The 23,031-nt window shown below is 42.5% G+C and overlaps 1 protein-coding gene across 3 annotated transcripts in view; it reads right to left on the bottom strand.

Annotated features, from left to right (window-relative positions):
• Positions 1-3,800: 3,800 nt before the first annotated feature.
• PRKCQ (protein kinase C theta) overlaps positions 3,801-23,031 on the bottom strand; it is a 38,029-nt gene continuing 18,798 nt past the window's right edge. For 2 of the 3 annotated variants that reach the window (XM_079304938.1, XM_079304937.1), the window contains 6 exons: positions 16,510-16,601; positions 15,314-15,376; positions 10,718-10,856; positions 7,133-7,321; positions 6,335-6,463; positions 5,416-5,703 (listed from right to left, as the gene is read on the bottom strand). In XM_079304938.1, the coding sequence (XP_079161064.1) occupies positions 5,548-5,703; positions 6,335-6,463; positions 7,133-7,321; positions 10,718-10,856; positions 15,314-15,376; positions 16,510-16,601 (768 nt within the window). In that variant the 3' untranslated portion in view covers positions 5,416-5,547. Of the gene's footprint in view, positions 5,704-6,334; positions 6,464-7,132; positions 7,322-10,717; positions 10,857-15,313; positions 15,377-16,509; positions 16,602-23,031 lie in introns of all 3 variants that reach the window. The other variant, XM_079304936.1, reaches the window with a different exon arrangement.

Raw genomic sequence — 23,031 nt, 5'->3', positions numbered from 1 at the left:
TTGAAATATTAAGGCACTTAATCCTCATTTCAGCCTTGCTTTTGTCTGTGGTCTTTTGTGGAGGCTTTCTATTTATTCCTTTCTTTTCAGCAGACCCCAAGAAGAAGAAGCAAGTCTGTGATTTGGTGTAGAGACAGACCAGCACAATAGTAAAACTAGCATTCCTCTTCCCATCTGAATTCCATTGTCACTGGATCTCCTGAAGAACCAAACCACATTATTGAACTTTAACATCTTTACAAGAGAGGTCACCCAGTGCCACTGCTGACCTCTACCTCACTATCTCAAAAATGCCACTGTGCCCTGGGATTTATTATCCTTATGATGATTGTGTGCTCCATTTCCCACATTTTGTCAGGTTTTTTCACTCTTTTCATTCTGCCCAGAATGACCAGAACTGAGTTGATTTGCTGGGTGGATTATTGTTCCTTTTCAATGACCATTGCTATTTTGTCCCTTTTTCTCCACTGCTTTGGCCTCATGACATTTTTTGGGCAGGAAGAGGGGAGGCAATGAGAGGTTATATCTTGAACAATTTCATACTAGTGGAAAATACCAATAACTTAAAATAAATATGCTCACTGAGATATCACATTATCTTGCTGAGCTCATGTACAGCAGAGATAAAATAGCTTTTTTAGAAGTGATTTTTCTTTCTCTGCTAGCTGAATGGAATATCAAAATACACAATTTAAAGTAACGGTTAGAAAAAAGGTTACACACGATGCTATCAACAGAAGGGAGCTGAAAATTAAATGGAAATGATTACCAAAGAACTCATTTCCTTTGCTACTGGGAGGCTAACAACAATAATGAAATAGAATTCAGAAGTGAAAGCTGAGATTCTTCCTTTGATGTCTGAATATTTTCAGTTTATGTTCCTTTAAAATAAAAGGCCACATCATAAATTAAATGTGATACTTAATTTTTATTTTCTCTCCACTCAAGCAGCATGTTTTCCTCTAGGTGTTTATTAAAATAATGATTCAGCTCCCCAGCTGCTGTTCATTGGCAGGTTTTTGTTTAGGCAGAGGAGCAGCATGTGTTGGGTGATTGCTGGGTCCCAGGCAGAATCCAGTTGACTCTTGGAACTGGGATTAAGGGTTGATTTTTTTTTTTTTTTTTTTTTTAATTCAACATGTGAAAATGCAGAATGAGAAAGAGCTCATGCCCTTGAGCTTAATTGTAACTGAGCATCTCCTATGATGAATCTCCTGTGATTGAATCACAGAATGGTTTGGGTTGGAAAGGACTTAAAGCTCATTTCATTCCACCCCCTGCCATGGGCAGGGACACCTTCCACTATCCCAGGTTGTTCCAAGTCCCATCCAACTGGACTTGGGCATTTTCAGGGATGCAGGGGCAGCCACAGCTGCTCTGGGCAATCTGTGCCAGGACCTCACCACCATCTGAGTAAAAAAAAAAAAAAAAAAAAAAAAAAAAAAAAAATTCTTGACATCTGATCTAGACCTACCTTCTTTTAGCTTAAAAGTGTTTCCCTTCAAGAGCAAAGACAGTTCTCAAAACACCAGAACTACTGAGCTTGTGTCTCTCATTATCACTGCATCACTTTGAGAGAAGGGAATATGCTTGCCAGTGAAAATGGGAATGCAGTGCCCTCTGGTCCCCCTTAATGAGGGTGCACCAGGGGGATGGAGGATTTCCTTCATGAAGTTTCTTTAGCAACTGCAGAGCACTTGTTGATAACTAATTTTTGATGTTTCTTCTTATAAGACTTGACTGGTTGAGTGCAGGTGCCTGTTGGAGGGTGAACTCCAGGCCTGATTCTGCTGCCTAGAGAGGTTTTTTCCTTTGTTTCACATCTCAGTTATTATTTCAATTCTATCTTTGTGTACATAAATACTGATGTGATGTAGAAGATAAAGAACTCCAAAGTGCCAACAGTGGAATGGACCCCACTACAGCAGGTATATTCACTGGTCTGCACCCAGTACCAGTTGCAGAAGAGCTAAAAATACACTTATTTCCTGTATTTCACCAGCTCTGCTTGTGCTGTGATGTACCAGAGATAAAATTCTGTGTAAGAAAGGAAGGTAGAAAAGCTTCCTGAGCTCTGCACTGAGAGACCTCTGCTGGCTTCAGACCACACTTTGAGCCACACACTGATGATGATCTGGTGGCTGCAGGTGATGTGGCATCCCTGGAGTGAGGGAGCAGGGTAGGTACCAGCTGGGATCTCTAATGTGAGTTTTAAATGCCTAAAGTACAAATATAATTACAAAAGGAGGAGCCAGGACCACTGGCAGACAGAGACTTTTGGTGACACCTCTGTACTTACTGCAAGAGTGCCTTGTAACAACCGGGCAAAGTTGTCTTTCCTTTCAGCACAGGCTGCAAAGAGCATGGTGGGGTACAGGACAGAGCTTGGTTTTCTCTTCTGAATGCTGAGGAGCTGAGACCCACCCATCTCCTTTTGGAAGTCTTTGCAGGAGTGCTGAAATCAGGGCTGTCATTTACAGGTGACTCCCACTCATCCTGATTTGGTAGGAATCCATACATCCATCAAGAGAGGCAGCAAGACTGAGGAAGGAGCACTTGGGGGCTGGGGGCTCCCAAAACTTGAGTTGGAGCAGGTGGTACTGGAGGTCAGACCCTGGTTTGCTGGAGTCAGCAGTGCTGTGATCCCAGGTGGCTCCAGAACAGGATTGAGCCTTCAGCAAACCAATAACCAAACCTGTCAAACCCCACTAACATTTTATGGGACAGGGGAGAGAAAGGGCAATGGGGGTGCCAGGTTGAGCTAAGGCAAAGGAGCATCTCTGTGGGTACCTGGGCTCCTGCTCATGCCAGTGTGGGTGTTTGGCTTTCAGCCCTCCCTGGCTGTTATCTCTCAATCACTGTCACCACAGGAGAGCGTTTGCTGCTCCCCACGTCACTCCTCACACCTCACAGGCACAGCTGGGACACGCAGCCAGCACGTTTGTGGTGGCTCACACTCACCTCCTCCCATCCCCCTGCCCCAGCCTCAGTGGGTTCATGGGGTTTTCAAGCTGAAGATTTCTTGCAGAGAGAAGCAGGTGCTTCTTCTTGTGGTTTGCATCAAAAGCTTGACACTGCTCCTAGTGCTGTGCCTGCTCTAGCAGTTACTCAACGAGCTCCTTCACAAATCATGCTTGCTTGTGGTTCTATGGGACCACAGCTGGAGTGCAGAGAGCCTTCCTTCTGATCAGAGAGGTGTTAAAAAGCTGCTCCTCTTCAGTGACTTAACCACAAGAGGTGAACCAGCACCCTCCCTCCTTAGTCTGTGCTCTTGGGTTGTCCCTGCATTGGTGTTAGGATCAACCTGCTGTGAAAAGAGAACATCCCTAACAGTCCTTCAGGGGTACTGCCAGTCTTCAAATGCTTAGAAATGCAATCTCTAGTCTGGATCAGGCTGGCCAGCCTCTGTCAGAGTCAGGGACACACTCAGGCTGTCACAGGACTTGGCTGACCAGCCTCAGTTGGGTGCCAAGAAGATGTCCTAAATCACTCTCTTTAAATAATGACCTTTGCACATCTCCTCTGCAACCCCCCTGAGATACCAGACTCCATTCAGAGCTATGTCTGATAGTAAAAATGAACATTTCACTCTCCTCCTGGATACCTTTGCACAGCACCAAATCCTTGGTTTAGACATTGCCCTGTGGAGTAGTTACAGTTGTTCAAGTATTTGCTGCTGCTGTATATTTACAGGTGGAAATTCCCCTGGGAAATATTCCCCAGACAGCAGAGAGCCATTTTAATGGCTTTTCTAAGCACCTCTGTTCTTTGTCCCTATTTAATCACTTCAATGCCCATTTCCCAATTATACACAACATTTTATTAAACTGTACAAACAGCACTGGCATTTAAAAAATTCATGTTAACCATTCTAATTAAACATGATGACCAGCTCCACAAACTGAGAATGCAGATGTTCCCCCCTGCATTTCCTACAGCACAAACCAGGATTTCATCACTCACTGGACTGAAACTGTTCTCAGGGTGTTCTGCCCTTCTTGTTGACTTCAGGCTCTCCAGCCCTTGTTCCTGCTGGATTCTGTGCCTGCAGTCACTGCCAGTGATGTTCCAGCACTGCCTGCAAGGCTGCATTCATCCTGCTGGGAGATCCAAACTGACAGCCTGGACCAGCAGAACCAGGAAGGCACCTCTGAATGGAACCTGATTTTGGGATAACTGACCTTCTAGAGCTTTTCTTCTCCATGGAACTGGAGGCTGATGCAATGAAGCTCCAAATATATGTTCTCCAAATAGATCCCAGCACCAGACTGAGTGACTGCCTAAGCCTAAGTTGTTACAAAATCTTTTTAGTCTCTGACTTGATTTTGACCCAGCTTTTCACAGGTATCTCAGTGACAAGCAGTAACTGGGTGGTTTCACAAATCTCCAACCTCAGGAAGCAGTGCACCTTTATTTAAAAGGATCCCATGATGAAAGGATCACAGAAAAGACTTTTATTTTTTTTTAACCCACCTACCTTCCCACAGACTGCAAAGGGATAGAACACACAGCAAAATGTCACAGGGTGGAGGTGAGGGCCACCCTCACCTGAAGTGCCTCCTGCCCTGTGACCATCATGTGCAGCTGTGCCAAAGAGCTGGGACATCATTTAGAGAAACGGAAACTAAATCAGCCTTTGCAGGACCAGTTTGTACCTTTCAAGTGAAATACCCCAATCCTGAGACTGGAAGGCCACTTTTACCATGCTTAAACAATGGTTTGAGGAAACGTGGCATTTTCCTCATGTGGGTTTTGGTTAAAATGTCAGAAAGCCCCATTGAGATCTTGCCCTGAGGCTGGTGTGTGAGCAGACACTTAAAGCTTTAGAACAGGGCTCTCAAAGCATTCTGCAACTTCCCATCCTCCCTACTCAGGCACTTAGTGTAAACCTCTGGTTTTCTGTACCAATCTTGGCACTTCCTTTCGTAACAATCCACTGAGATGTGCAGATGGTGGACTGGGCACCTGAAAAAAATCTCTTTGTCCCATGGAGAAAAATTGAGTCCCAACACCTGTGAGCAGCATTTTTAAAGGGTGTAGGGAGCAAATTTCCTCTTCAAAGCTGGGCACACTCTGGCAATTCTGCACTTGTACAAGTGGAGGTTACCAAAGCATCCAACCTGAGTCTTCCCTGACACCCCCAGGCCTTGAGTAAACCACTCTTCCTTCAGAAGAATATGGGTCTGGGTCAGAGCTGCAGAAATGGGGACTGACATCACCAGAAGCTCAAATATACCTGTATTTCCTTACAGAGAAACCTGTGTGTACCAGTAGTGGGGAACAGGTTTTGGTATCTCCTCATTTTCAGATGCTCTCAACTTCAAGAACATTGGGAAGAGAGAGAAGAGAGGCCAAAATATACCACAAAGAAACTTTATCATCAATGCAGAGTGGACTGGAATAAGTCAGAAGCCTCTAGGCATGGTATAAACTTTCACTGAGGTGCTTTCTTTCTGGAGGGTTCTTGATAAAAACAACCATGCACAGTCTTCAGCTGACAAAGTGCTACTCAAATCATTACAGAGAATTCCTTCAGTAAGGCAGATCTCAGGAAAATATTTTCTCCATTTTAGGGTTCACAAAAGAGAAGTTGCTGAACATATTTTGGTCCATGCTGTTAATCAATGCTCTGTCAGCACAGGACAGTCTGGGTTTTTCATTTAGGAATTCCTTGTCGAAGTTGCTACAGTCACTTGGAGATTTCTTCAAGAAAAGAAAAAAAAAATTATGTCAAACCACTAATAGTCAGATCTTTATTACTATTTTACTGGCCCTATCAGGCTGCTTTCTATGGGCTCAGCTCAGCCTTTTAGTTGGGAGCCAGTAAATATAAATATTATAAAGGAGGCACTGAGCCTGTGATCCAGGAATTCTGCCAGGCAGGGATGTTTCAGTTCTGCAACATGGCAGACTGAACTCACCAATTGTATAAGAGTTGTGGAAGACTGTAAAATTAAAGTATAAAGTCAAATTAAGTTCTATTATTGTTATTAATATGACTTTAGTAATTTAATGAGACTGTTATTAATCATCAGAATTATTCTGATTTAGCCAAACAGTTCAGTACCTGAAGTGATTTTTTTTGCACTTCTGCAGTGCAAAGAAAGATAATCCCTTCAGAATGGGCTGCAGGGATGTGATGAAGGGAAGGTGTTACCCTGCTGCAGTAACTGATAAAGCAATGAATAATTTCTGTTTTCTCAGGTGTGGGCACGCCAGACCCTGCTTGCAGCCACCACAAAGCAGTATTGTGAGGCTCAGCTCAGACAACCAGTAAAAATGCACAGTTTAGAAGACCTGAGGTGGGTGGAACTGAAAGAAGATCCATCCTTACCACTCTTGGTTTGAAGGGAGGCTCCATCCTTCTCTCTTCCAAAGCTTCCCAGTTGATTTCCCTGAAGAAGGCGTGCTGGCGGATGTTCCCTCTCGCTCCCAGCCTCCTCTCAGGCTCTCTCACAAAAAGCTGGAATGTTGAGTCCATAGGTTAAATTCTTCCCTGATGATAATACAGGCATAAAGCAGGGTGGAATGTGTAATTATCCAGTCAGTGCAATGAGAAGAGGCCATAATGGAGAAAATGTTGGGATTTTTTTTTTCCCCTGACAATGATGTTTACTGATTGGTATAAAATGATTACTACCTCCAATCCTGACAGAAGAACAGGCTGTTTGGGCAGAAAGATGGCAGCATGTGCCACAAAAAGAGATGCTCAACATCTCAGTCTGGTGTAGTTTGAAGTATTTTTTCCAGGATTTAACATGCCTTGCACCTTAGGGACTGCTCTGTGAAGAAACTGATCTCTGGTGGTATGAGGAGCCGCCATCACAAATCAGGAGAAGGAAGAAACACAGATCTCCTCAGGGGAGAGGTGTGCTTTGATGCCCACAGGAAAGACAGTGACTAAACTAAATCTGTTCCTCTCTACAACAGCTGAAGATAAACAAATTGAAGACACGATGCATGGATGATTTGTAGGTTTTTCTCTAAGCTAAAAAATATTTTCTTTGGCCACCTGATTAGTCAAAACCTCTCCATGGTAAGATCTAGAGAAAGACTTTCACTTGATGGGTGGTGATTCTTACCATGGTAAGATCTAGAGAAAGACTTTCATTTGATGGGTGGTGATTCTTACCTTCACCAAAATGTCCTTGGCATCCTTGTCCAGCCAGCGAGGGTAGAAGGGGTTATCCATACGGATGGACTGGAAAAGCTCCTCTTCATCTTGGCCATGGAAAGGGGATTGGCCAATGAGCATCTCATACAGGAGGACACCAAAGGACCACCAGTCCACTGAGGTGTTGTACTTCTGCCCCAGCAGTATCTGCCCAGAAAAAGGAGCCACCAAGGCAGAAGTAAAATGTCTGACATGAGTTTTTCAGCTTCAGGAGGGTGGACAGGTCATGGCCTGTGGCTCCTGGAGCAACGAGGCACAGCCACACCTGGGTGCCAAAATAATCCCTGGCACTACAAACAGCATGGCTGCACATAACTCTTAAGTTCCTTGAACAAATCCTTGGCTACCAGAGAGATCTCAAACATCAAAATGAGACAAGTCATCTTTAGCCTGCTCTCCAAGGGTTCAAATCAGGCTTGAAGTCCAAGAAGACAAATGGTCAGGTATCAGGATTTTGGGATTGGTTCCAGTGACACTAGCTGAGTTTTGGAATTACAGATGTGGCAGCATAAAGGTACTTTAGGACTATCACTTAAAACAGTGTGACTCTACCCCAGCAAATCTTCCCCAGGAAAAACATGAGAGAGGTTCTTGATCTGTCCTCTTGAGACCAACTGGGTTTTAGATGGAGCAATGGGAATTTGTCCTCAGTCAGTCCCTTGGTTTGTGCCTTTCAGTGTCACCTATAAAGTGACATCCAGCTGCAGAGATGACCTCCCTGGGGTCTATAGGACCATCACCAAGTTCTCAAACTTCCTCTCTAGAGAAGCAAAATTAATCTCACCTGCCTTTAGATATCTGTTGTGGAGATATCTAAAGCTGAACCAGTTATCACTAGCTTCCTTTATAGCTAAGGAAGGGAATTCAATAAATTTTAAACATCCAGATAAATATCTACCTAAATATCTGTAAAATATTTAGGTATTTTGTCCGTCTCCTTTTGTCTGTCTCTCCTGTTTGTCTCCTTTAGTTCTCAAAGAGCCTCAAAAACTTGCTCATATATAGATTTTTGCATTGCAGATATCTACAGGTTCACATGATGAACATGATGTGGTGTGTAGGATTCTTACCAGAATTTTAGAGCTATAGAGGGGAAAATTTAATTTATATTTATTTTCTTTATTTTTTATTATTTGATATAATATATAATAAATTTTATATTATATTTATTTTATTTGTATTATCTTTACTCTTGAGCCCATATCTTGGTTGCAATGGGATGTTCTATACTACATCTGTCTCCAAAAGAGGAGATGACAAAAGGACAAAAAAGAGATTTGAATATATGATGTAATAAAGACAATGAGTTCCACTCAGAGCCAAAAAAAAAAAAACCCAAAAATCAGCAAGACCCCTTAATATATTTTCTTCTAGATCACTTACAAACAAAATCATCCCAACCCTTCCTTCTGAAAAAAGAAATTATTTTCATAAGGCTTTATATTTTAAAGTCTAAAATATCTAGAAATTAAAATGGAAGTGGTTTATGACAGTCAGAAAGAAAAAAAGTTCATTTTGTTTGAAATTCTCTAGGAAAAAAATAAACTCAGCAATTTAATTTCAGGCTGTCTTCTTTTTTTTTATTTTTTTTTTTTTGTCAGCTATTTTTCTGAAATAAAAAAAAAATTTCCTTGTCCACTGACCCAAATCCCTCTTATTTGCATGGTTGTGGTCAAAATGCTGTAAGAAATTACAGTGGCAGCAGCTGCAGTAAAATACTGACAGAGTCCAGTGCTCCAGCCTGTGGCAGGAGAGATGATCCATAAACTCTAGAAATGCTTTCAATTTAGAGGTAAAATGTTTTATATGCACTCGTAGAATCCCTAAAATAAACATGGTGCAGAAATAAAACTCTGAGCTATTTCAGCTTTTCTCTTCTCTACAACATAAAATCACAGATAATGGATCAACATTTGGCTTTTTTTGTTTTTTTTTTAGAAGGAAAGAACAGGTTGGTTTTTTTTTTTTTCTTAAATAAAAGCAAACTGAAGTGGAATAAAAGACAATTGCAGCTTGATTGCAGAGCACACTTACACCCATTCTTAGGCAATAGAAATCCAATTGATTTGAAGAGACCCTTGAGCCAGCAGTGGTGTAACCTCAGCCAGAATCAAACCCTTGTGCACAGTGAAGGGCCAATGAATTATAGTAGAGGGAAAAAAAAACCCTAAAGGCTTTGACAGCTCTTTGGAAAGTACCAATATCCATCATAAAAACACTAAAATTACAAAATGGGATCTTGAAAGGTAAATAAATGGATTTCAGGCCAATGTCAGACACGATGCATGGATGACTTGTAGGTTTTTCTCTGAGCTAAAAAATATTTTCTTTGGTCACCTAATTAGTCAAAGCCTCTCCAAACTAAGATCTATCATTGTGTGAAGTCATCAAGCTAAGGAAACCTTTTCTTTTCTGGAGGGATCTAGTTCAAAACACCTAAATTTTCTAGGGGGGGGGAAATTAGTTTCTGTCTGGTTAAAAATTGAAAGAAATAAGGGAAAGGGCATAGTCAGTGTCTGTCCCTCAACTGCAGGACCTTTTGGATTTTTTTCTGCCATGGCCCAAAAATAATTTCCACTTAGCATTTTCTTTCTTGGTTTAAGCCAGCTCCACTTGCACCAAAACAGGAATTAGCCCCAAAAACAAGCAATGCCAAACAGCAACACAGACTCTGAGCCAGGCTAAAATCCAGTTTCTGGCCTGGAACTGCTCCAAACCAGGTTGTTTCTCTTTGCAAACTCCACCACTGCACAACAGTCATGCCTGAAGACATGATTCCTTGCTGGAGTCAGTGAGTCAAGAGTCTTTCTGAATTCTTCAGAGAGAAATCAGAATGCAGGGATTGAATTTGAATTAGAGTCTGTGGATGCATTGATGTGTATTAAGCCACTCACACATAAACCAGATGTTTAAGTAAAAGTAAGTTGGTTAAGTTTTAGAGTGAGTTTTAATGCTTTTAGTAAGTGAAAGGTTTCCAATGTCAAAGTTGAAGTGCAAGTTCTAGTGAAGGTTGAAAACATGCTGATGTTTTCAGTAGGAGCTCCAGGCCCACAGGTGTAGACAGGATTTAGATATAATAGAGCTGTAGTAAGAACATTGCTTACATTTTTCAATTAGAACAAGATAGGTTGTATGGGTGGTCTATACATGGCCTGGCATGTTAAGAAACTGGAATTCCAATAGGTTAAGGAGTGGGAGTCTGAGGTTATGTCTGAGGTTGTTGGGAAAACCCTATATAAGAGTTTGTATTGGGGAGAGTTGGTGCTTTTTGCCACTTGTTTCTTGCATTTAGCCATCTGCTTATTGCCACTGCCTCTTGCCATTTACTTTTACTTTTGGTACTGCTTTTGCCATTGCTTTTGCCTTTTGAAACTAATATACTTTGTAATAAAATGTGCTTTGTAATAAATAACCTTTTTAGCAACTATTAGCTGCTTGCTTATTTACGATAACCCAACGAAGTTGGAGCCAAGAGCTCCAGAGGTAAAAATGTCACAGTTTTCATTCCAGAGCCCTTGCTGACCCCCTGTGCCCCACACCTACCTCAGGGGCAATATAGTCAGGAGTCCCACAGAAAGTGCTGGTCTTTGCATCCCCAAACATGTTCTCCTTGCACATCCCAAAGTCAGCAATCTTGATGTGCCCCTCGTTGTCCAGGAGGACATTGTCCAGCTTCAAGTCTCTGTGGAGGAGGAGAAGAAAACCCTGTTCTTCAAAGCATAAAGCACACAAGTTATTTTAGCAGGTTACACTTGTCACACTTGTTCTCTGCCTCTGTGTAGTGCCCACGTGCTGGAAATACAAAAGAAGGCTGAGGGATAAATGAGGAACTGCTCTTTTGGGATTCAGAATCCCTCTTCTGCATTTCTCTTGTCCCAGCACTGATTTATCTGCTGGAGAAGACACAGAATCATGGAATCACAGAATGGTTTGACTTGGAAGGGACCCTAAAAATCACCCAGTTCCAATCCCCTGCCATGGGCAGGGTCACCTCCCACTAGACCAGGCTGCTCCAAGCCACATCCAGCCTGGCCTTGAACAGCTCAGGGATCACATCACCCTAGACATCTTCTAAAAGCTGCTTCCTTCAAGGAAGCAGAAGAGAGAAGCTAAGAAGGGCTTTGTGCCAGCTGGTGTTTCTGCCATAACACAGCCTGGAGAATGAGAGCAGGGAATTTTCACTCTCCCTTCCCATGGGAATCTCAATATTCTCTCTGAAGCTGTTGCCAGATCTCTCTTATGGGGCAGGCTCTACAAATGTCACAAGAGGTGACCCACAAGCCTGCAGAGGGTCAGAATAATCCCAGACATCAGCAGAGCCCCCACCACTGTTGGGCTGCATTACTTGAACCCCAGGATTTACAAAGCCTTTCACACTCAGTTTACAGGCTGTTGGCTGAGTTTTCAGCTCTGAGCTACTCAGGAAGCAAAGTGCCCAGAGAGAGAAAGAAATCAGAAATTAATAGAGAAGGAAAAAAAAGCAAACAAGCTGATGAATCATGACCACTGGTGAAGAACAAAAAGGTCCTCAAGTGGGAAAGAACTTTGAAAGGAGAGAAAAGCAAGAAAGAAAGAAAGAGAGAAAGAAAGAAAGAGAGAAAGAAAGAAAGGAAAGAAAGGAAAGAAAGGAAAGAAAGGAAAGAAAGGAAAGAAAGGAAAGAAAGGAAAGAAAGGAAAGAAAGGAAAGAAAGGAAAGAAAGGAAAGAAAGGAAAGAAAGGAAAGAAAGGAAAGAAAGGAAAGAAAGGAAAGAAAGGAAAGAAAGGAAAGAAAGGAAAGAAAGGAAAGAAAGAAAGAAAGAAAGAAAGAAAGAAAGAAAGAAAGAAAGAAAGAAAGAAAGAAAGAAAGAAAGAAAGAAAGAAAGAAAGAAAGAGAAAGAAAGAAAGACATGGTTTCTATGTAATTTTTCTTAAATCTTACCTAAAGATTTTGTTTTTATTTGAGACAACAACCCAGGTAAAATGTTTGGATCAGTGATGCTGCACTGAACTGAGGATGAGGGTAGAATTTGGGTCACCTGGTCTATGAACACACACATCCAGTGCACACACAGTGCTATCAACCACTGCTCCTTCTCAGGTCTCCCAAAGCACCAGACACATTTGCTTGTACCCACAGGGTGTAAGTGTTATTTTTCACACTAGTTCACAGCATACACATATTTTGGCCAAAGGACCAAGCAGGATGGGGCCTAATCCAGTGGATGGCATCCCTGCCCATGGTGAGGGGGCTGGAACCAGGTGATCTTCAAGGCTCCTTCCAGCCCAAACCACTCTGTGAATCAGTGATTCTGTGATTTTCCACATCTCAGGCAAGAGATCTAACCACATGTCTTGGGTTGCAATACAGGATGTAACCAGAGGTGAGTATTCTATCACCATCTATGCCCTACCCAGGTGGAGCAGTGCATTCTTTTCCACAACCCATCCTTCCTCCAGGAGATATCTCCTGTTCATGGCCACTGAGTCCCAGTGCATGGCTGATAAAATTCCATCATCCCACTGGGAGATGCTCCAGCCCTAGGGGGAGGAGCCAAGCCTTTCCTACCCAGATAAAAACTGACATTTTGGAACATCAGAGCAGCCTTTTCCACTGGATTCCAGAGAAAAGCTGAACCTTCCCACATCATCCCTGGAGCTTCAGAGGAAACTGCACCTTCTCCAGGAGCACTGCTCCAGCTGAGCCACATCTGCCCCTGCAGGAGGATGCAGCACCATGGAATGGGACTGTGCCACCACCCTGACTGACTGACTGTGCCAGCTTGGATTCTGACTCTGGCACTGTTTTGGGTTTGTTGGGTTTTTTTTTGTAACACTGTATTTCAATTTCAATTTTTCCTAGTGAATAATTTTTATTCCTAATTCCCATCTCTTTGCCTGAGGGCCCCTTAATTTCAAAACTATAATAATTTGGAGGAGGGGGGTTGCATTTTCCATTTCAAGAGAGGCTCCTGCCTCTCTTAGCAGACACCTGTCTTTCAAAACAAGACACCATGGGGCTATTGCACAGACACCCTCCTGCTGACAACTGCTTTACAATGTGGGGATTTTTTATTTAGAAATGTTTGTCAAAGAAGGTAATTTCTAATGCTTGATGCTCCTGGGATGATGGCCTGCAATTGCAGGGAAGATGATTCTTCAGCCTCCCTCTGTGCAAAGCTCCTTGTATTGCTTGGGCCAGGTCATCCTCAGGGTGGGGGACATTGTGGTGTTTATACACTAAATTGTTGTCATGGGACAATTGTTCACTGGTGCAAGAATAGGGCCCAAGACAAAATGGGAGTCATCAATCAAAGAGAAATAACAGAGCAAACCAAGACATTTGCCTTCCAAGTGGCAGACACTCATGTTGTCACAATTTCCAGCTGGAATGGCTTATTTTAGATACAACATTGAGATCAATCTAAGGCTGCCAGCACTGCTTTTATTCATCCAGTAGATCGAAGCAAAGCAAAAAAAAAAAAAACATCACCTACAATTCACTTTCATTATTTTGATGAGTCTGAAACTCACTGGCTCCAGGGACTGGAGTTTCTGCCAAAAAATGCCTCAGCTCATTCGTTAAAATTTAAGCCAATGTTTCCAAACGTGGGTGCATGAGACAGAACAGCTGGGTTCATTATTCTTATGACATTGCAAGAGATGTAGTTTCAAAAGTTATTTCTATTCACTTTCCTAAGTGCTTGCTTTGCTCTGACAGAGACACTGGTGAGTCTGTGTTCTCAGCTGACCTCATTGTCTTCAGTGAAAAAGGGAAAAGAATGTAGGATTGGTCAAACCTTTTCTCTCAATGTTTGATACCCAAATAATATCATCAACTCCTGGAAATGAGATATGTCTTCCTATCCACATGCTACCTAGTGCCCTGATATCCCAATTTTCCCTCAATTCCCCAAGCTCCAGACTCTAAGCACCCCTCTCCTTTCAGGAGGAAATGGGTCCCAAACCCCAACCCAGCACTGGTGCAGTGATTCCAAGTAAAAATGTGAATTACAAACAAAATGTCAGCATTAGCAGTCCTGCCATAAAGTCATCATGTCCAACAGGTATTTGTAATCAGATTTTCTGGGAAGGCTGACTAAAATTAAGGCATGGCCAAGTGATTTGGGCACTTAAATTTTTTTTCCCTTTGCTCATGGAGAATAATAATTACAGCCAGAAAAGTTGCTGAGGCCCCAGAGATCATCTTAGCTTAATGCCACTGCTATTGATCTCATGTTTATGCAATCACCATCATCAGCCAATAAAGACTATAAATGGCTCCCACATGAGTGCTAATAAGAATCAAAGCTCGTGTTTTAAAGGGAGAATGGATTCTGAGCAAGTCATCCACTTCCAGCATTTGCTCTAACGTTCACACTATGTGACAAACACTGAAATAAGCTCACTTTCAGCAAACATTGTTGCTGTAGGGAGCTTTCCCATTTATTTGTGACAAGTTATTTGTTCTCTGCTTTTAAAGAAGGCTGCAGTGTAGTAACTGAATTTTGCTGTGAAGTTAAGCTTAACCAGAACTCCCCAGAAATTCAGTTTCTCCTTTTGGCCATGGGAAACCAGACTGTGGCCTCATTTCTGGTAGAACTAGACACTTCCCACACACATTTTAACACAGGCTTGAGGAACCTAAAAATGCTTACTCTCTGCTTACTACAACTCAGATTCAGGCTGCTGAGATGAATGCCATCTCCCCATTGTGCACAAAATTAATCCAAAATTAAGATATAGCACTGTCTCCCTACTTTTGTTACTTGAGTTGAGCTTGTCACCACTGTCCCAAGGTGACCAGCACAGCAGACGTACCAAATTTCTTCTGTCTGACTTGACCTTAAAATACCTTGATATGTTGAAAGCTTAAACAAGGTGCCTGTGCTGGGTGCTGTGTGAATGACTCTGTGTAAATACATCCAAGGGTTTGTTTTAATGTTAACTGAAATAGGACTGAGTTCTGAAAGAAGGACCAAAACTGCCTTTTCTACACTCTCTCTTCAAAATAAAACACCCAAACTCTGTAAAAGGGAAATCTGCAGAGAAATGCAATGCCAGTAAGTGGAGCCAAGAAACAGCCTCTCTCTTGCCATTGGTGCTTGCAGTAAAAAGCAGAAAAGCATTCAGCATGTTAATTACATTAAAGAGTAAAATTACCTGTATATTATGCCCTTGGAATGGAGGAACTGGAGCCCACAAATGATTTCAGCAGCATAAAACCTGAATAACAGAAGGCACAGGTTAGAACAGGAGCTTCCCAAAGGTTTTTACAACTAGACCCAAAAGGATGGAAACCTTGTCTCCACAAGAGCAAAAGTTTCCTTATGTTCCCAGAAGGTTTGGGGTGCATCCATAAGGCTTGGGGTGACTGTTTTACTGATGGGCATAGTATGGGCAATCCAGCAAGTTGGTGTCCTTTCTCTGGAGATTTTGGGCTTGAAGTCATTGTTCCCAGCACATTTTTACCCAAAGGACACCAACACATCCTGCTGCAAAGAGGCAGCATCAGTGCAAAGAATGAAAGTGCTGTCCCAGAAGGGAATGAAAGCTGAGGATCATATCCCCTTCCAGTGTGGAACAGATCTGCTCCCTCAGTCTTCAGTGCACTGGCACTTAATTCTGGACATTCAAATGCATTTGAAAAAAAAATCATCAAACACTGATTTAAATAACAGTGTGGGGGTTTTATTATTAAATTATTAAATAAAAGTAATTCCTATGGTGGTTTCAATATTGACTTTCAAAATACCTTTTGCTTGCAGAAGGATCAAAAGCACCTTTCATTTATTCTAATTCCTCTATTTACTTTAATCAAAGCTAAATACATTTTTAATTCTCTGCTGGTATATTAATTTTTTTTGTTTAAATTTACCTTTTGTGCTTTTGATAGGTTTTCACCCCACCCCCTTGAACTTTAAGGGGAAAACAGGGAAGATCCCATTACTTCTAACAAACACCAGCTTCATCTCTGACCACTGTGCTGGCAACCTCAGCTTAAGCAGGTCCTGCAGCTTGGCTCCAGAGTTTTGTAAAGAAGCAAGGTCATGTCTGAGTGAAACCAGCTGTGTGGATGGAGTGTGGATGTGGGAGGGGAAAGAGGGTGGGAAATGACTCACTCCAAGCCCTTCACTGAGCTGGGAGGATGGACTGCATGGCTTTGTTGAGTTTGGAAACGCAGATTCCAGCACAAGCATCATCCCCACTTTGCAGCTGGGCAAGGTGAAGAGAGGTCAAATAATCTGCCCAGGATTTCATCTACAGGGCAGTAGGAGGGCTGGGAATAAAATGAAGTGCCCATTTTGCTCCTGGCTCGTGTGCACCCTGCAGCCCAAAGGCAATGAGAAATGTCTTACGTTGCTCTGGGAAGGTCAAACTTGTGGCAGCTCTGGATATGGAACATGAGGTCTCCTCCATTGAGGTATTCCATCACAAAAAAGAGGTTTTCCTAGAGGAAGAGACAAGGTGAATAAATCAGGGGTGATGGAGAGCAAAGTAAAAGTTTAAATATTAAAAAAAAATCAAAGAGTTAAGAAAGCAGTCAAAAAGAGGAAGGAAAGTGTTACTGTGAGGGTTTTGGAAAGAAAGCAGCTTCCTTTTTAGATTCCTCATTTCTCCTCTTGGTTCCCTAAGCCCATACTCCCACTCCCTGCTCTGATTTCTATAAACACCATTAGCAAACACTGCAAAGCCACTTCATAACCAGCTGGGGCTGTGGGTTTTTACCAGCAGAGCTCCAGGCTGACAGAAAGGGGTCAGGAACTTTACAGTGCCTCTACAGCAGAAGGACAGATGGACAAGCTTCTCAAGGAACTAGAGGAAAAGACAAAAATCCCTCCCAGCTCTCCTCTGGTTCCCCATCCCAGTGCAGTGTCCATCCAGTGTGTGACTTCATTCAGTGTGTGACTTCACCTGCATTCCTGCACAGCTCCTGAGGAGGCACCTGGGTCTGACTTTTTCAAGTTTTCAGAGACCCTGACCAGACACAGCAATTTGTTTTAAGCACATGCTTGATTTTAAGCCTGAAAGCTGCTCTATGTAACTTGCTGGTGGGGAAAGTAATGAATTAATCATATTTCTGGATACCCAGTGAGCACTTGCATGTCAGAGAACCCTGGAAAAAGTCAAATTCTTGACCCCAGTTGCATGCAACCATGAGTTATTCAACCAGGGCAGTGTTAAAACTCTCCTCCTGATACACAGAAATGATGGAATCTCTCTCTATATAATGATCACTGAGGTTTCTTTTCCAATCCTTGATACAGAATCATGGAATCACAGAATGGTTTGGGTTGGAAGGGACCTCAAAGACCCCTAAATTTCCAACCCCCTGCCATGGGCTGGGATATCTCCCATGCTCATGTACATCACAGTGATCCTCTCACAGCTTCATCAGCCAGAACTTCACCACCAGAACCCTGCAGAAGCTGGTTTAGATTGATCCCTTCCATGCTGAATTGTCTTTACAAAGCAGAAAAGACACATTTTGCTGGAGGAAATGGATCTACACACTGAGTTATGGTCCCAGTTTAAACTCCTGTTTTGGGAATCTCACCTTTTGTGCATAAATGCAGGAATAAAACAAAATGGATGCAGTATTTTCTTCCCCTCAAAAGCCTGACACACCTGAAGTCAGTCATCTCTGGGTTATGCTATAAAGTTTATGAGTATCTTCCTTGTGTTGCCTATTGCCCATTACATTTTTTCTGGGGGGGAAATAGAGTTATTTTCACTTATATTTTTAACAGTTGAAGGTTTTCATCCATAAGAGCTAATGTAAGTATCTCTGGCAGCAAGCCAAGAGCTGGCTATGTTAAAAAATCACAAAAGTGCTTGTTCCTTTCAAACAACAGCTGTCTGCTCTAATTTGTGCAATTTCTTTAGCCAGATCCTCTTAATTACAGCACTCTTATTTAAATGGACTCACTGGAAACCCCACCTGTCATCCAACAAAGCTCAAAGCCAGATCTGGCCTCCTGGGGAAAGAATACAAATTCCATCACTAAACCAAATGGGTGCAGGTTTTTAGAGTTTCTTGCATTTGCAGGGGGCTGTGCACATAAATGAGCTTCAGCAAGTAAAAAGGCCAAAGGAAGGTGGGAAATTGAGGAAATGTGTAAGGCTTGGAAGCAATGTGAGCTCAGGAGCCCATTCAGGAAAATAGTTGAGCAGATAATCTTTGGGAAGGTCCACAGGGAGGTGATGGAGTTTAACAACACATCAGTATCCACGTGTGTCCTGCTAGGACTGAAGAAACCCCATGGGAAGGACAAAACCCCTCAGTTCCCCTGTGAAACCCACTGATTTTGGCTGTACCTTATCACACATCCCTAACTGTAACCTGAAATCCATGTTTATCCAGTAGAATGAGCAGTCATGCTCTGCTTGTTCATGGATTTGAGCAGCCCTCTGATGCACCTGTTTAACTGAACCCAGGGACTCTGACTTGAAACTGGGGACTCTGGCAGCATCCTTGAGGGAAGAAAAGCTGGAGCAACCCCTCAGATTAATTTACATCCATATGTACAAACCCTGTTACTCAACTGCCTTAAGCTATGAAGTTGGAGAATACAAACTTTAAGAATGTTTAGGAGTGAAGTTTATGATGCATCAGGTGCTATAGAATGGTACATAAACCCTATTGAAAAGACAGGATCCCTCTGACTTTCCTGCTCTGGGGCTTGGAAGTTCCCCTTGCTTCTTCAGAAGTGCAGAGGTCTGGAACAGCTCGTGGAAGAAACTGGTTGAGATCAGCCCTATGTCATTATGAGTGGTGAGCTGCAACCAAGAAGGGCAAAAGGGCAAAAACTTACTGGGGCCAGTTTCCTAGGCCTGAGATCTACAGAGCCACAGAACACATTGAATATGGGAAGTGGCAAAAGCCATTCTTGAAACCAGTGGAAATTCAAGAGAGGGCTGGAGGTCAGAGTGGGGCACAGAGGATGTTCTTGCAGACAGGCTCCAGCTTCACTTCCCCTTGCCCTGGGAAAGTTAACTGATGGCTCCTGCCTGCTCTGAGAGGCTCTGGAGTCTGTCAGCACTTGGAGCAGGCAAGGGGGGTTGAGGGGGTATCATCTGGTTGAAATTGTCCTTGCTCACTGCAGGGCAGTTGGACTAGGTGACCTTTAAAGGTCCTTTCTAGCCCAAACCATTCTCTGATTTTCAAGGCTCTTCTGCAGGCAGGTGACAGAAAACTTACTGAGCACCTGTGGGTGCTACCCATCCCTGGGTAGAAAATGCTCAACTTTTGGTCATGGTTCTGGACTCACACAACCAAGTCTGGTCTCATGGCAGACCTCAGGGTTACAGTCACAGAGCTCAAGGAGGACTGTAAAGGACCTTCCTGCACTCAGGGATGGACACTGCACCAGGCAAGTTATAAATCATAGAAATTCAGGAAGGGACCAACAAGGATCACCAAAGTCCAGCTCCTGGCCCTGCACAGGACACCCCTGAGAATCACACCATGTACATGATGTATTTGATGTATTCCTGATGTATTTCACACCAGCTGTCTTAAGAATATCCATTCCCTATTTCTAGCCCATCTTCCAGGGTTTTCTCTGTTGCAGCACTGGGAACAGCACAAACCCTTCTGTGGGAGGGTGAAGTGCTGCTCCTACAGCAGACAGAGCCCTGCAACACGAGCCTGTACAACACAGACATGGCAGCTGTGTCCTGCACCAAACAGCACAGCTCCTGCACACAAAATAACACTGTTCCCAGTCCTGCTGAAAGCCTGGAATACTGCAAGAACTCCATTTCCTGCCCTTTCAACCCCTCAGTGCCTGTGCTGGTTTCTCCTGCCCACAGAGCCTCCCTCTGCCTCTCCAGGACATGGCAGGGATGGGGTTAAACCAACCTGCTCCTGCTCTGCTGCCACTGCTGGGAGAATGAATAGTCACTATCAGAGATGCTTTCAACTTTATAAACAATGGGTATAAAGCAGGCAGCATTTAAATTGATCTTCTGAAGGTACATTCTTTAACAGGCTTTTAAAATCCTTTAACCAGCTGGAAGCTCTCCAGAGCACTTTTCTGCAGAGATTTTCAGATTTTCTTTTCTTTGCATTTTAAAAAATGCTTCCATACATATAAATACACAATTTAATACTTTTTACTGAGGAGCAAAAATTCTTCTTCTCAGGGCTTCCAGGAGGATGAATATCAGAATAATTAATACTGCAGGACAGTATGGCTTTACCCGTGTTTAGAACAGTTGCCCTAATAAATGTCTACAGACAAAAAAAGGATTTTTTTTGTGAATTAAGTGAATTTCCATTGAATTAGGCTGTCCCTGGCCAAGAGACAGGCTGGACATGATGCAATTCCTGCAGCTGATTCTGGTCTCACCTTTTCATGCACCTCAGCAGAGTCTGGGTGCTGATCCACACTTTGGATCTATTTTATTTCACAGGATAGTTGCCAGCCAAAAGCCTCTCAGCCTTTTCCACCACATCACTCAGTGTTGCAATCCCATCAGAGCATCCCATCCAGTGGGAAAAGGGCAATGCAGCCCTCACTGTGTCTGCTGCCCCCAGGAACAGCTAACACAGGGTTACTCCTTGCTAGGAGGTGACCACAGGTGTTCACCTGCACTGGAATTTGCACCAGAGCAATCCAAACTTTAATTCTGTTTTCTGGTTTAAAATACCTTTTCCCTCTCCTGATATTGTGTAATATCAGCCTGTTTTCTGGAGATGGCAGCATTTCTTACAGCTGCCCAACAATCCAGCCCAGTCCCTGCTCTCACTGTCTCAATATTTCTTGTCCCAATCCTTGCACTGTCAGCATTTCTAGCTGTGTGTTAAGCTGCTCATTTGGGATGCTCAGCATGGTGTCCCCGTTGCTACAAAGCATAGGAATATATTTATACACATAAATAAAATACATTTGCAGAGATAAAGGTGCAGATTTGGTTTCCACTTGAGCTCTGAGATCCCAAGAGTTTTACTCACACTCAGATCAGACAGAGTCCATCACTCACTGATAAACTGAGGCAATATCAGCCCATGTCTTCCAAGAGGAAGTGACTTTCCCTATCAGTGTCCAACAGAATCTTGGAGAGTAACTTTCTCAAGGCTAGAGAAAGATTTGTCTGAAGTTTTGCAGATTAAAACAAAAAATAAAAATAATCACCAGGCCAAAAACTAAACAAAAAGTAGCCAAATCCATGAAACACAAATATTTTAGTTGTTGAAAAACAAACAATAAATGTTTTTATTTTAGGAAGTTAGGTTTTTTTCAGGATTTTTAGAAATCTCAGGCAAAGCTGAATGCATTTTGGGCTAATTTTCCTCAGGCTGGACAATGGGAAGGCAATGACAATCCATATATTGAATATGGCAATCATCCATCACCTAAAAACCCCACCTGAGACCTGTCCTCCTCTTTTCCTGGCCAATGCCTTCCCCCTGTTCACACCACACGGGCTGACACCACCTAAAAGTGCCTTCCAAAATTTCATACACTTGATGTTATAATTACAGCCGCTCACACCTTCCCTGGCACAACCCTGTAGAAATCCCAAAGCTCTGCTGAGATGCTGCTATTTCTGCTAAACAACGTGGAAATTTTGGCCAGGATTGAGTGAGACCTTGCCAGAGGCAAAATCCTCAAAGCTTTCCTAAACTTTCCCATCAGCTGCTTCAATTTGGCCTTGAATCAGATTTTTTCCAAGATCAAAACACCATGAGGATGGACAGATGTTTCCAAGCTGATGTGTCACCCCAAGAAAAAGTAGGAGGATGGAGCTAGGGCTGTTCAGGAGGTTCATGGCACAACCAGGCACTGGGGCTGAACATCCAAAATGTGTGAAATGCCCACGTGCCAATCCCATCCTCTGATCCAGGGCAAAGAAATCAGCCCTGCCTCTCACAGCAGTCAGAGAAGAAAAATGAAATTGTGCTCAGAAAAAAAAAAAAAATAAAAAATTTCAGGAATTGAAGTAACCCCTGAGGAGATATTTAAATGAGAAATCTCAAAATACTCATGGAAAACAGAACCTAAGAATTTTCAAATTAGGACCACACTCCTGTTTTATGATTCTTTTTTCCTTCCTGCCAGTGTAAGAGATTTTTCAGTCAGTATTAAGCACATGGAGGCAACAGAGCATGTGAAAAAGACTCACCACCAGGACAAAACATATAATACAACAGTAAAGCAGAAAATAAACATTTCTGTAATACTTTCTTTTAAATTGCAGTAAAGATTACTTCTCTTTTGGGTTGAGATAATCTTCTCTGTTGCTATTTTGTGCTGCAAGTCAAACTGCCTCAAGATTTAATTTGCATTTAGGTAAAGGATGTTAATAACATTTGGCCAATGAAGTAAAGAAACAGAAATAAAAGTGACTTTCAAAAAGGGAAAGCCTATTTTTATGGCAGAAGATCAGTAAAATGCAAAAAAGAATAAAACATAAGCCCTGGGATGCTAGTCACTGTTTTGGCATTACTGATTCTGGGATTTCACAGAATTATAAACATGTTTTTTCCTCCTCTTTAACATAACAGCATCCCTTTAAATCTAATAGAGCAGAATACCAGAATAGGTCTCTGAGCTTATTGCTAAAATTCACACTATTGCTAAAATTCACACTAATTATGTCAGCTGAATATCTGGATACAAAGATGACTGCAGTAAAATAAAACAGAGAAATTCAAAAAGAAGTTGGACCAAAAAACCCCAAACACTGTGGGCTTGCATTTATTCTCATGCAATAAAACAAGAAAAGTATTCTGAGTTTTGAAAGAACTGATCATTCAGACTCCATTGGAATAGAGAGGGGCATTAAAAACCTGTCTGAAGGGGTATCCAACTTTATTTAATTGAGCAGTCACTCATCACCTGGGTGGAGGTGAGGAATAAACTCATCCCAGA

This window comes from Erithacus rubecula (assembly GCF_903797595.1).
Source record: "Erithacus rubecula genome assembly, chromosome: 4".
In the NCBI taxonomy this organism is placed as follows: Eukaryota; Metazoa; Chordata; class Aves; order Passeriformes; family Muscicapidae; genus Erithacus; species Erithacus rubecula.
Note: the sequence above shows the minus strand (reverse complement) of the source record. Positions and strands in the feature narration are given on the sequence as shown.